At 39.2% G+C, this 13,562-nt stretch overlaps 1 protein-coding gene across 1 annotated transcript in view; it reads right to left on the reverse strand.

Annotated features, from left to right (window-relative positions):
* The window catches only part of LOC146139965 (zonadhesin-like), a 37,436-nt gene that overhangs the window by 13,170 nt on the left and 10,704 nt on the right, over positions 1 to 13,562 (reverse strand). Inside the window, exons 12-28 of the mRNA XM_083392573.1 lie at positions 10,389 to 10,517; positions 9,870 to 9,955; positions 9,315 to 9,480; positions 8,921 to 9,098; positions 8,207 to 8,352; positions 7,217 to 7,324; positions 6,721 to 6,889; positions 6,103 to 6,223; positions 5,532 to 5,667; positions 4,526 to 4,655; positions 4,093 to 4,200; positions 3,371 to 3,462; positions 2,942 to 3,086; positions 1,986 to 2,254; positions 1,231 to 1,404; positions 697 to 869; positions 276 to 417 (exon numbers count right to left, since the gene is read on the reverse strand). Coding sequence (XP_083248699.1) covers positions 276 to 417; positions 697 to 869; positions 1,231 to 1,404; positions 1,986 to 2,254; positions 2,942 to 3,086; positions 3,371 to 3,462; positions 4,093 to 4,200; positions 4,526 to 4,655; positions 5,532 to 5,667; positions 6,103 to 6,223; positions 6,721 to 6,889; positions 7,217 to 7,324; positions 8,207 to 8,352; positions 8,921 to 9,098; positions 9,315 to 9,480; positions 9,870 to 9,955; positions 10,389 to 10,517 — 2,472 coding nt within the window. The remainder of the gene's footprint in view (positions 1 to 275; positions 418 to 696; positions 870 to 1,230; positions 1,405 to 1,985; positions 2,255 to 2,941; positions 3,087 to 3,370; positions 3,463 to 4,092; positions 4,201 to 4,525; positions 4,656 to 5,531; positions 5,668 to 6,102; positions 6,224 to 6,720; positions 6,890 to 7,216; positions 7,325 to 8,206; positions 8,353 to 8,920; positions 9,099 to 9,314; positions 9,481 to 9,869; positions 9,956 to 10,388; positions 10,518 to 13,562) is intronic.

Here is a 13,562-nt window from a genome sequence, read left to right on the forward strand (position 1 = left end):
ATAAACCCCATTTGTTAATACAGTAAGTACATCGTTACCCCTGGTAAGATCAAGGTTCGAATTTTCCTTTATAAAACTGTGGACTGCAATTATTAAGTGGACAATAAAGACTATATAGAGGACCTAGTGTTTTGCATGTAAATAAAGCAAAATGTGAACAACTAAACAACTGGGTGCAACATTTTTCGATTTAACGGTCAAACATAGCACCTCATATATTTGCCAAAGCAAACCATTAATTATGTCGAATTTCTTGTTTGGGGATTGTAGCTTACCAAGTTGCGCGTCATCAATCGGCCCATCTGACAGGCGTCAAACAAGCAATCCTTGAACGCTTGCCTAATCTCGTCTTCTATGTTACACTTGGCAAACAATGGGTTGGTTATGTTAAAGATGCCACAGTTCTCTTCCGTGTACCTGAGAAAATAAATATTTGTAATTTCATATACAGCTTGACCTTACGTTGTCTCCTACAATTGCGTTTAAGCATAAATCGTGCGAATTGCTAAAATTGGTTATCGTGGCAGTGCTGGAAAGAGTAGGCCTTAATAAACCAAATCAAATCGGTAAAAATAATAAAGAAGGGATGACTTTTCCCAATTTCTCACTTAATTCTAATTTTCTGTCGGGCAATGTGAACTCCCTTACAAGATGAAATGAATATATTGTTAATAAGCTATTTCAACGAGCCATTACCATGGAAGTTTATCGGCCTCCGAACATTCGATGGGGGTCGGGGGTACCGGGCTGTCACATGCGCCGTACTGATGACTCTGGCCGAAAATATTGACGTCGGTCGTCACTGTGCCGTTAGACATCTGGAAGTCATCGGTGGGGTCGCCGTTGTAGTTTCCGCACAGACCAGAAACCTGGACGGAAGATGTTATCTTAAAAGCAATACCCTTAAACAGTTTTTCGGCTCTCTTAACTCGCCAAGCAAACACGTCACAATAGATTTACGTTTTGGACTAATCAAGCGCCAACTTTTATTAAACATTTTTCACTGACGAAGCAGACAGATTTTGGTTCCATAGATTGAGTGTGATCGAAGTTTGAACAGCATTCAATATTGATTTATGTGGGTAACTACGATATCGTTTGACGATCACAAAGTGGTTTTATTTGAGATAAAGAGGCTGCATAACGATACAGGAAAGATGCTTTGAATACATGCTGTATTCAATTGAAGAGTTTCTAGAATAAGACAAAAAACTAATAAAAATGACTTACATGCCGGGCAAATGTTCCTGGTACTGTCACCACAAGGGTTCTGCTTTGGAAAGATATTTTAAAGCCGTCGAAGTAGAGTATCGCTCTGTTGTTGATTGTTTCGATGCTGAAAATGTCCTTTAATGTCCACGATCTGGTCACGAACCGGTCGTTGGGTGCAAACCAGTCGACAAGCTAAGAAAATATCCTGTCAGGAACTGCGCATATTTTGGACTGTATTACCGTACACTGGATGCCAAATTATATCATAACAAGGTTTTGACTGAATTTACTTGTTTCTTGTCACAGTTATTCCGCCAGGTGCGACATTGGAACTGTGTTCTAAGAATTGTATTTATATCGCTATTAAACTATATACAGCACAATTTTTATATATATAAACTGTGTTGTATATAGTTTATTAGAGTTGTAACGACGTGCTTATACTTCAACAACAGCCAATAACATACAGCCCGTTTATACAAGCACTGTTTCGAAGTTAAGTAGACTAATGTGGCTATATTTTGGAAATAGCGGACTTGCAAATTTGGTGTGGTTAACGTCAATTAATTTTTTAAATTATTCAAAACATAGGTTTGGTGTTATGCTCAGGTCACACGAGCTCACAGGACTACGTATCGGTTTGGAATTAAAAAAATCCACTAAATGTATTTGTTTTACTTTACAGATGTATATACATCAAACAGCGATGAACTTAATGAACAGTCGAACAACGCTATTTAACAGTTTATAAAAAAGCTAACTATAAACCGTACCGTGAAAGACCCGTGGTTGTCAGGTGTGGTATCCAAAATCCACTTCATTTCGCGACCGTCAATGTCTAAGGTCACAAAAACGGTCTTGAGCCACGATACATGGTTACGGCCGAACAAGTTCTCGTTTTCGGTGACGATCAGCACTCTACGATTGGTGTGCGGAATCGTAGCGTTAAGGAAGACGTACTTGCAGTTGCCCTGGAAGTCGTAGTAGCCACCGTCCAGGGTCATGTAATGCGGGTCGCCGCTGGCCGTGCACTGGGCCGATTCTAACGTTAAAACAAGAAGTGGCGTAAATGCTGCCTTATGAAAATAGCTATGGATTCGAATATGGATAAAGTCTAGCACAAAAACGACGCGCGCAAGGGGTTATAAGGAAGAAAGAGTAATTTATTTGGTTTGTAATGCACACTTTGACTTTGTTTTGTTTTAATACCGCTGGCGTTTCATTTGTAGGCCTACTTGTTCAAAACACGATGTTTAAGGTAATAGCGTTTTTTTTACTCTCAATTGCTAATGTATTTATCGAAAACGTAAAACCGCTTTTCGTGTATACGGATAACAAATAAGCGCCTACAGTATATTTCGCACATAGTTTAGCTTGAAAGGAATGAAGCGTGGAAAGTTTTACAGATCGTTGGTTAGAGACCGAAACGTCCTCTCCATACTAATATAACGCCACAAACAAGGCGCAGTGTTTTAAATTTTTGACTTGAAAAAAACTTTAGCTTTTGAAGCTTGAATAAGCCAAAATGGTCGACATAATCTTGATTAAGACTTTTCGATACGAGAGTGTATTTTATCTTCAGTTAATGTGGCACCCGAAGGTGCTAATTACTGCCCCGACAAGCTACATTACAGATCCGTGCATAGTAGTGTACTTATTTTAATAAAAAATAAAAAAATGGTATTGCCAAATGCATCAGTTCGAATTGCCTCGTTCTCGTCGAGCTTACCACTGGCGACGCATTGGTACTGCTTCGTGGCAGGTGACACTTTGCAAACCTCCCCCGCGGCACAGCTGGTTGGCTCACAGGTCAACCTGTTGTTAGCACACGTGCATGTCGACGTGCATCCGATCGTTTTGAAAGTTGCTCTATTCTAAAATACAGTAAGTTGTATTAAAAATCAAAGTTTACTTGACTGTAGCACGACGATCAATTTTGGCGTGGCGCTTTACCGAACCTGGTAAACCTGAAATCAAGTTAGAACAGGCCGCACCAAACTCCGAACTTATGAGAAGAGGCCAGTCTCAATAGCTTATCTTTAGTTGCTTAATGATTTGCCTGACAACGTTGCCAGTAGAATATCAGTAATAACAACCGGTTATTAGCATACATCACTTGAAGTTAAACAAGAAAGTGGGCAAAAGTTTGTTAATATACCTTGTAGTAACGCCCGTCGGACAAGCAACCGCAGTCTTCGCGACGAACGCATTCTGTTCCTGACAGTACGTAGCCATCGTTACACTGACAACCTAAAGGGCAACAAAATTATGTTACCATCCGAACTAAATAAATTTTAAACATTTGGTGATACTCATTTTCGAGGCAAAGAGTAATAAAGCGTTTGTCACAAAAGATGGTCATCTAATGTTTACCATTGTTTACTTATAAACAGAGGCCGGGTTATGCTGTAAGCCTTGTAAGGCTAACCAGGAAATGTGACAACATCTGATTTTCTTGGAGGAGACAAGCTTCAATATGAACGAAAAAGTAAAAAAAATAACATTCTTTAAAATTGACATTTATAAAGGAGAGAAGACACGACCTTTCAGTTCATTTTAAACGTTTCTTCTTTCTTTTTTTGTGTTTATGGCTCTAACGATGGCCTGAGTTTATGTCAAAACGTTTGTAGACAGCACAATTAGTCGATTTTATCGAATGTTATGACTTTGTTATTTTTATTAAAATCACGAAGGAAACCCACGTATTATGTTTGAAAACTACAAATTACTAATTAAAAGGTGCACAGCCCATCTAAAATAGCTTATCGACTCCCCGAAGCGCTGATTTGTTCAATACGTATGTGGTGTAAAACTAACACAAATAGGTATAATGTATGTTGTTCCTCAGTCATATTACCAGCAGCAAAGTTGCATCCATACCTGATACAGCGAGAGCGATACAGCGTTTGGCAGCTGTCGGATCCCGGCAAGTGTTGGGACAGGCGCTTCCCGCATGCTCGTAATGCTGGTTGGGTCCGCAAGTTTTGGCTAAAATAACAAATAACCAGTTAATTGGTAGAAAGGATTGCGTTGGTCATTTCTGTTTAGTTAACGCAATGATGAACTGGTGTGGATCCAGGGGGCTGGGCATCATGCTATGCTCACGCCAAACTATATTTTTACCAACTTTTCTTATGTTAAAACAGCAATTTCATTATAAATACTGTACGAGTTTGTTTTATCTGCCTAATGCCTCGCACATATTCTTTCAAATTGAAAGCACGGTCCCATTTAAACCAAATAAACGCCTTTGATTGCACTTAGGTGCGGTTTAACTGGATTAAGCTGCATTTCCGCACGAGTTTGCTCTTACGTATATCGGCTACTTCTCTCCAGTTGCACACTTCGACTCTTGCCTTTAGGCACGACTCGGCGTAATCTTCCAATGCCTGTCCGAGCGCCAGTTTGTCACCTTCGGTAATGCACATGTCGAAAAGGCAATTCTGCAAAAGAATAACCCTACGTTATTAAAAATTTGGAGTTTCCTGCTCAATAAGTAATATATATTAGTCTAATCAATATATCATCAAATTAGGATAATTTTTCAAAGTTTCTCGCTTTTTCATTGCATGGCCATAAACTTGGATTAGGGATAGCCGATGCTATGTGTTTTACTTCGCTACGAGATACTTGAGGTTAAAACTAACGCGGTTTAAATCAGTGTTGTAAACAAGACATTTTGAAATGACCTGAGTCCAAGTCAAGTCTTTAAAAAAAGTCCCCAGTTGCCCGAGTCAAACTCCAGCTAAGTCATTATTAGAGCAAGTCTACTCCAAGTAAAATCTCTCATATAGCAATCTATCGTTTTACGTGCAAAAGTGAGATAAATAGCTCAGTTTTATAGTAAACTGTTAAATGAAAACACCCAATGTTTGACTCAATGACTTAAGTCCAAGTCAAGTCATTTTTACCAAAACCACTTAAGTTAAGTCAAGCCATTTGAAAACAGTGACTTAAGTGTACTTAAGTACCTCCACCATCTGGGTCAACACGTTGATGTCCTGCGAAGGTCTGTCATACAAGACTGCATATGCACCTAAGTCAAGTCTTTAACTTAAGTCATCGCAACACTGGTTTAAGTCAATACTAAATGAAGCCCAAGGTTACAGTTTCAGTCACCAGCCACTTCCATTTTTTAGGCCTTCTTATCATTTTTGTCTGTATTTGTTTACACCTAATACGTTTGTCGCGCTCAGGCATTCGGCAGGTTGTTAGCAAGGATCTGATATTTATGAGGCAACACTACACCACTTGGCATCGGGTTATCAGCTCCGACCCAATGTAGTTTTTCCTTCTTGTGTATGCACGATTTGACCCACCTTTATAATGCCTTCTGTTGGAACTATCGCCCTGCATGCGGCAAAGCACTCGCTGTCGACCAGCGAGCACATCTTGTTATATGAGTCTGCGTTCAGACAGGGTCCAGGCTTGTCGCCAAGATCGCCGTCTCGGCATCTGCGTGAAACGGAATTAGGGATGAAAACAAGGCGTTTTAAACTTCAGGATTCTATGGTCTGACTATACAGGCTTATTAAACGACGATAAAGACGACATGGGGCATTTGAACAGCGTTTTACATTGAAAGTCCCACGATTTTTTCTAATATGTTTTGTCCAAGTTTTAGTAGTCTTGTATTTTTAAAATATTATTTTCCTATGTTTACCATGATAAAACACAACGACATAATTCAAACTCGGCCATGTGTTCTAAATGAAATTATTTGTTCAACGCTTCCCGTTTGTATTACAACATATCTTACAGCGTTCTATGAACACTTCTTTCGTATAAATACTCGGCAATACCAAAAAGTTATTAGTTTCAAATAAGTTTATTTTTTAATAGAGCACATTATGCTTTAATTTAAAGTCTTATAGGCTATGGTCTACGTACCCCGAGGCGACTCCTCCGACCTTGTGGCTGTTACCGAAATCTATTTCATCAACCAGAACGCTCGAGTTTGTCGCAAGAGCGAATTCGTCTTCAGTCTCGCCGTTCATGTTACCGCACAGTCCTATAATGGAATATTAGCTGTGCTTTAGAATTATATCAGGGTACCTGTGGACCGGTATTTTGCTAACATTTAAATAAAACCCAGTAGTCAAGGATTCGATTAACATTTTTGTTAATGGGAGTTACCGAAGGCAATTTAGTTGCCTTTTAATTAGTGAAAAACTCCGGCTTGTTATGTTTGTGTTTGCATTTGAACTTAACATCATGTTGTCTTTGATTTTGGAAGTTAAAAAGATGTGGTAATATGCTTTGGGTAATAACAAAGCCTAATCTGGCGACTATAGATATTAAACACTTCGGCTACGGAACTATATGTATAAAGTTCTTTATGGCTCTTTACAATATGCGCTAATCATATTTGCAGCTGTCATTTATTTCCTGCTACGTTTAGAATATAAATAGGTATAGGGGTCCAACATTGCGTTTATTCTTCCAATTAATACGACACCGCTGCATTCTGCCTTTATTGCTTCACCATCTACCGAACTGGCCACTAACCTGTCACTTGGTTTGAGTAAGCGCCCGACAGTGTGATGAAGAAGTTTGCATTGCCATTGTAGGTTATCTCCAAACCAAACCCGGTGCTCAGGACTACGTTGTTACCCGTCAGTTGGGCTCTGATGCCGCTGGGAGTAGAGATGGGCAGTTCGGTACTGATGCTGTTCAACTGTACCGGAAGTAAATGGATAAAGTGAATAAAACCTCGACGTTGAATTAAATGTATGACAGCAGCTGAAATAGTTTGCAGTAGGTTTCCTGGGCAATCTAAGGCCGATTTATGTTTGCCTGGATTGCAATTGGATTGGTACATATTTTGTGTTCCAGATTCGCCCCGCGCGCTAATGATTTATGTATTAAAGCTTTAAAGAAAAAAAAATTAAACTACTTTTCAAAGTCGAGATAAGATACTGTCTAAAAAATTGGGAAGAAAAGTGAGCCACGAAGGCTCGAAAGAATTATAGGTTTTGTAGAGAAAGTAAATCGCGTTTCTTACGGTCATCTTGCGCTGCTTAAAAAATCCAAACGTGTCGTTGTGGATCCGGACAAAGGCCCGCTTGAACCAAGAGACCCGCTTGTTCCCGCCGCGATTTTCATTTTCCATCTGCAAAAAGCAAAATATACGTGACGTTGCGGTGAAATCCAGATGGTTGTCGACGTGTGGGATACCGCTTGGTCTCGTCATTTCACGCGCTTTTACAACAATGATCTGTAAAAAGGATCATTTCTTTCTCTTGGAGGATGAGTTGGGAAATCGCCGAAAAAAAATGAGTTAAGTACATTGAGGCACAACATTGTGGTTGGTCACAGAAATACTATACTGTCCTGTAGTGGTGGTTTTATATTTTCGAACAAAGGCGTGCCACAGCCTATTTGTTATATTTCCGCCCAATAGCCCAACATTTTGTGTCTTTAATCTAACATGAAATGCAAACGTAATAGAGTATGGGTTCGCTGTAAAATCCCAACATTTCCAGTTTGTAAATAAAACGCGAAACGCAAACGAACAACGGGGCAAAATTAGGGTGTATCTTTATAGAATCCAAGACCATCGGCGGCAAGTTTTGGCAAGTCGATCACTCGTCCGCTGACGCGTATATTAACAAGTAAAACTCATAGTTAAAAACATGGGTAAAAATGGATGAGACTTTTGTGGGCATTTTTTCACTGGGCATTTTTCCCTTTCATCACTTATTTGCGTCGCCAACTCGTTGTCCCAGTCGTGCTGGCTGCGAGTCAAAAGTGCTTTTCATTACGTTTTCTATACCTTTTTTTAGTTTATTGTCATGTTTCAATATTTTATTGTTACTTTTATTGGTTTGTTGATGGCTGCGCTCCGGTTTTATTTATTCATTTGTTCTCTTAAAGGAACTGACGATGCCACTTGGCGAAATATATTTTCCTTCTAAACAAAACGTCCAATCCTGTTTTTACTCATGTTTTGAACTATGAGTGTTACTTGTTAATATACAACAGAGCAACTTACGTAGACGGCGAATGGCTCTAGGGTTCCTTGCGTTTCGTTGAAGGTGGTTTCCACCATCCTGTACAAGCAAGTGCCCTGGAAGTCGAAGCTCTTTCCGTCAAAAGAAAGGTAATGCGGGTCGCCTGTGGCTTGGCAAGTCTGAGGGTCTGCGGTAAAGAGCTTAAATTAAACGAAGTCGCGCAATTTATGGGCTGTTGCCATACGCACTTTATAAAATTTCTACTCGTTTAGTCGAGATGTGTAAAACTATAAATATACAGCTTGATTAACAAAATCCACCAAAATGCTATATATGAGAAAGCGTTCTGAAGAGTATGTTGGTCAACTGTCCAGCATTAATGATAGAGACGGATCCTTAATTACAGGCTTAATTTAGTTTTTTGAGCTGAAACAGCAGTATTTACATGTAAAAATGCTCCTTTTACATGTAAAATGCTTAATGCACTGTGAAATAAACAAACTGTGTATATCAAAGAATTTAAATAGATTGTGAATTTTTTTTTTATTTCACTTTTTAATGTATTAGTGGCAAAACGTCGTGGTTGATTACGAGATACAAGTAAAAGTTCGGGTAAATATTTTGTATCAGCTTCGCACATACCATCTATTACCCCCCACCCCCATGAGTACTTTTCACCTGCTAGTTTTTCCTCTCGATTACCTCTTATGCGCTAAGCGCCATACAACTTTAATCAGGTAAAGCAAACAACTCACCGACTTGTCTGCAACGCAAATCGCTTTCGACTGTCCACCTTCCGCTTGCTTGACAGATGGTTTGTGTTGGACCGTTCACAGCGTAATTGGCCCCGCACTTGAGAGTACAGATCGACCCCATGTTGTTGACGTCTGTGCATACGATGTTGCTTCCCGGCGCGGACTTAAGCACTGGGCACTGATAATGTGAAAGAATGCATTCAAATGGGCAACAGAGGATAATATTATACGAGAGTTGTCGTCAAAGAGAGGATTTAATAAATCTTGCAGCAGGTCGTCTTAAATAAAGCATTTTTTTAAGTTGGTTGGATAGTTATACCATTATCGTTTTGCAAACTTCTCTTGCTACCCTAGTCGCGCGAAATCTTTTGCATTAAATTGCTCAGTAGAGTACCTTTGTCCTTGTGTCTTTGACAAGAACGTTAAAACTGGTGAATAAGAACTCAGACGCTCCCGTTGGTGAGGCAGTGAATGTAACTCTGCTTAGGGTTCCAGCGATTGCGTCGCTTGGTACGTTTATGGAAATGACCACACTCGTTTGGCCGGATACCAAGTTTGCACTAAAAAAAATTGGTAAAACAAAACAAATATGTATAGGAAAATATAGGAAAACAAAACTATAGGATTACAAAACAAATACGCTTACACTTCGCCAGTGAAGGTGGTCAGTATCTCTAGTCAAACAGCTTGGCAAAAAATACCGGAAACAATTGTAATTAATTTTTTTAGCAAAATTCCTTAAACCAAACAACAAAAATTAAACATTTAAGTTTACTAATTAGCTTTTTACAGAATCGATAAATGTTAGGGTCAATATATAGTTAATATTGTCTGACTTATACGACTCTGGCCTTCATTACCAGAACCGTTAAGGCGGTAGATTGGCACAAAGCATACTAGTTTTTACCTAAGCCTATTGGCAATTTGACACATTTTCCCTTCAACTTACGGTGATGACACACTTGTAAAAGCACTGGGATCCGACGTCAAGAGATTAAATTGCGTGTAGTCAGCACTTCGAATGAATGTCTCCACCTGTATAAATAATAACAACATGATGACAGTTTTGGTGTTTAAAATTGTTTATAAAAGCCCACGGCGCCAAATAATTCCGACCAAAGTAGGATGAACAAGTATTCTGTTAAACCTTTGTTCTTATCTTTTTTAAGATGGATACTAATTTGCTATTTAAAGGGCAAAATGTTATTTTCTGGCATTTAAAAATAATTAAAGCATTCAAACGAAGAATAAATACAATTGTGCTATAAATTTTGTAAAATCAATTTATTTTTTTTCAAACTTATTTCAATACTAATTTAACTTATCGACATTCCAGTCAATCGCCCACTGTGCTATGCAGGTTCGACGGATATTTTCGACTGGTCACAAATCATACACATACGGCTTTCAGTATAGTAAATGTTTCATGGATTAACATGTTTGTTAGTTGAATTAATTCTCGGCTTACCGATGTGACTCTTCCAGCTTCCACAGTGATGTCATCGATTGGGTCAATCGACATGTTTGCCACTATAGGCGACACGGCGCAAGGGTCCACCCGAACAAACTTGACACCGTTTTTGTATCCAGTGAATTTCTAAAGGTTAGAAAAACAGAACACTTTTTTATGAAACGGTAAAGAAGAAAGGGAAGGCCCTCCTGTTTCAACATCGCTTTGTGCCAATCACTTTCAGAAGGCGTGCATGTGAACCAGTGTTGTAATGACTTAAGTTAGAAATATAAAATCAACAGTGTGACCGAAGAAATACGGTTGTGTCTATTGCGCCTGGTTTATCAGGTTTTTGTACTCATTTATTTCCTTTGCTATCATGCAAAAAAATAGACGAATTCCACAAAGCGTGTAGTAGTACGATCGCCTGATAAAAGCAACCACTTTCTAAAGGTTTTATTCAGTTTTCAATATCACATGTAATTGGAACTCCGTCCATGTTTATTTGGCACTAATTCATTGAGTCGCTTTATTGAAAAGACTTCCGTTGCTCCCACAAGTCGTTACCATGGACCTTTTGCCAAACGCAAGAAATTTAAGCGAGGAATGTGGGTGCTAGGAACGTGGAACGTCGAATTCTTTCGGACGGAGGAAAAGCGGGAACGCCCATCGTCTTTTAGTCGCCCACGCAAATACCGCGACGGTGCGACACATTTTACCCTTTCGGCAAGGTTAAAGTTGCGACACGCTACGAAACACACCCTTTTCAATCATCGTTGAAAGTCTGTCCGACAGTTTTCTGGACCCCTATACGAAAGCCGCGATTCAACTTCGGAAGTCATTTAAAATTGGGAGTTATGATTTGCATGAAGATAAAGGATAAGGTAAAACACAGAAGTCTGTTTCCTGAATCTATAAGGCGAACGCGTACCGCGCTGTGCAGCAATATTACACATTTTCTATACTTATGATTGGCTTTCATTGCCATACAGGTCCCACCACATCTCCTCATTTACTCGATTCAACTGACACCAAAAATAAAGATTGCATTGTTGCTAGATGGGCCGCGAAGAGCATTCACGCAACAAAGCTCGTGTGCTGCAAATTCTCAAAAAGTCTTTGACGCGTTGCCATAGCATCTTTACAACTAATTTCTCGACACGCGTGGACAATACGCCCGAACCCACGCATTTGCGCCTGTTTGCAAATGAAAGAGCGGGAAATGTTTTTGCCACCGCGGTGGTGACACTCCCTTTTTCGCCCTACTCGTTTTTAAGTTGTTTTTGACAAAGTCCCTTTGTCCATTTTCCCGTGGTGATGAAATTAGACTGACTTGGCAAATAAGGCTCGGCACGGTAATATGTGAACAATATTTTTACGCGTAAGCATTTAACAAAGCCACTTTAAGTGCCTTCGAAAATTCCCTACTTTAGCTTGAAAAACAAGATTGGGACTTTCCTTAGTAAGGTTTTCACATGATTTAAACATTTTAACCTCTTTTGGCTATAACCAGTTAATTATTCGTCGGGCGTAATTATAAAATTAGACAATAGGGTTTTGGATCAACACCCACGCTGTCTACAAATAAGGCTATAAATCAGGGGTTCTCAAACCAGAGTTTGCGTACCCCTAAAGGCATGGAAAAATACTTTTCGGGGGTAGGCGAGGAGATAGTAGTGATTTTTCGCCACATCGACTGCAAAAATCGTTGCTATAACGTTTATGTGACTAACGAGAAAAACGTTTAAGCTTACCAAGTGCATCGTTTGAAACTACAAACCTTCACATCTTCATGAATTGCCACAAAACATCGACAAAGCACTATTGTTGGAATACATATGTGAGAAGCAAGCTTTTAAATATTTCCACCATCATAATGTTTGCATGACATGGTTTGTCTGTTTCGTGCCAAATGAGATTTTGCACTACTTTGTGACGGTACTCATCACAACATACCGTAACTGTTTTAAATATCAGTTCATCGACGCCCGCCAATTGTTTAAGCCAGGGTTCTTTAGAAAGAGTCGGCACATATTACGCTATTAGGCCGACATTTACTTTAGCTGAAGTTTATACTTTTATAGCAGAGAAACTACAGCTATGGCTTCCAAGCGAAAACTACACTTGTTTTGTGTTTTCAATATAATGTTTTTAGGGGTAGGTCATACAGATAAATCCAAAGGTTGGGCAGTTGAAAAAAGTTTGAGAACCCCGCGGCTACAAAAAAAATGTTTATGGATCGACACTCACGCTGTCTGCAAATGAGGCCAAACTTTTCACAAATTCTACTAGAAACTACAAAAATTGGTAAGCACTAAGCATTACTGCACTTTTAGCTCACAGCAGGGAAATATTTGCATTAGGCCAAGAGGGCTTTTTGCTAGCCCGCTGCAACGTAAGAAACCTTGAATCGAGGTCAAAAACCTTGAAAAGTTGAAAATGCACAACACGCTTTTCTTTGATGCATGGTGCCGCATATTTGCGGAGTCTCGGTAGACTGAGAAGAGATGCTTCGAAGGTTTTTCTGGGTTTAACTTGAGGTGCGCGTAAAACTTTCTTTGGTATTCAGCTCAGTCGCGTTGTTGCATATCGATTGACCATGCAATCGTTTCAAAAGTGTATTATCAGGTTTAGCAGGGGCTTCGAACCTTAGTGACTGGACAGGTCAATAAAAAGGGCCGAATTCATGTGTTTAATTGTTCATACGTGCGATCGCCAAAATCTATTGGAGGCACCAACTTGTCTTTACAATAAAACATTTTTCTTTTATTTGCGTGATTCGTAATTTCGGAAATATTTCGATTTGGGCCGTCGAATTGCATGCAATGCCAAAATTAATTTGTTCGCAGTTATTTTTAGGGATGTCATATGTCTATTATGACGTAGAATCGGAACCAATACTGCTAAGTGTTTGTACCGATACTCATCCGATTACAAATAAATAAATCAGTTTGAGCGGTGATTTTCAAAATAAAATTTCTAATTTTAGGGCTCCCTAATTAGGTATTGGGCATCGATTTTCCTTTCAAATAAAATCATTTTTTTCACTTTTATTTGTGAGCTTTCGTAAACCTTAACAACGCATTCGAATGACTTCATCAACTAGATCGCTTTGGATTTGTGTACAAAAACGACAACAGTTGCAAATAAAATCACCCCCAAGTTCATCAAAACCCTTTATTCCGTTCTGCT

The sequence above is a fragment of the Ascidiella aspersa genome, chromosome 6 (assembly GCF_963924565.1).
Source record: "Ascidiella aspersa chromosome 6, kaAscAspe10.2, whole genome shotgun sequence".
NCBI lineage: Eukaryota > Metazoa > Chordata > Ascidiacea > Phlebobranchia > Ascidiidae > Ascidiella > Ascidiella aspersa.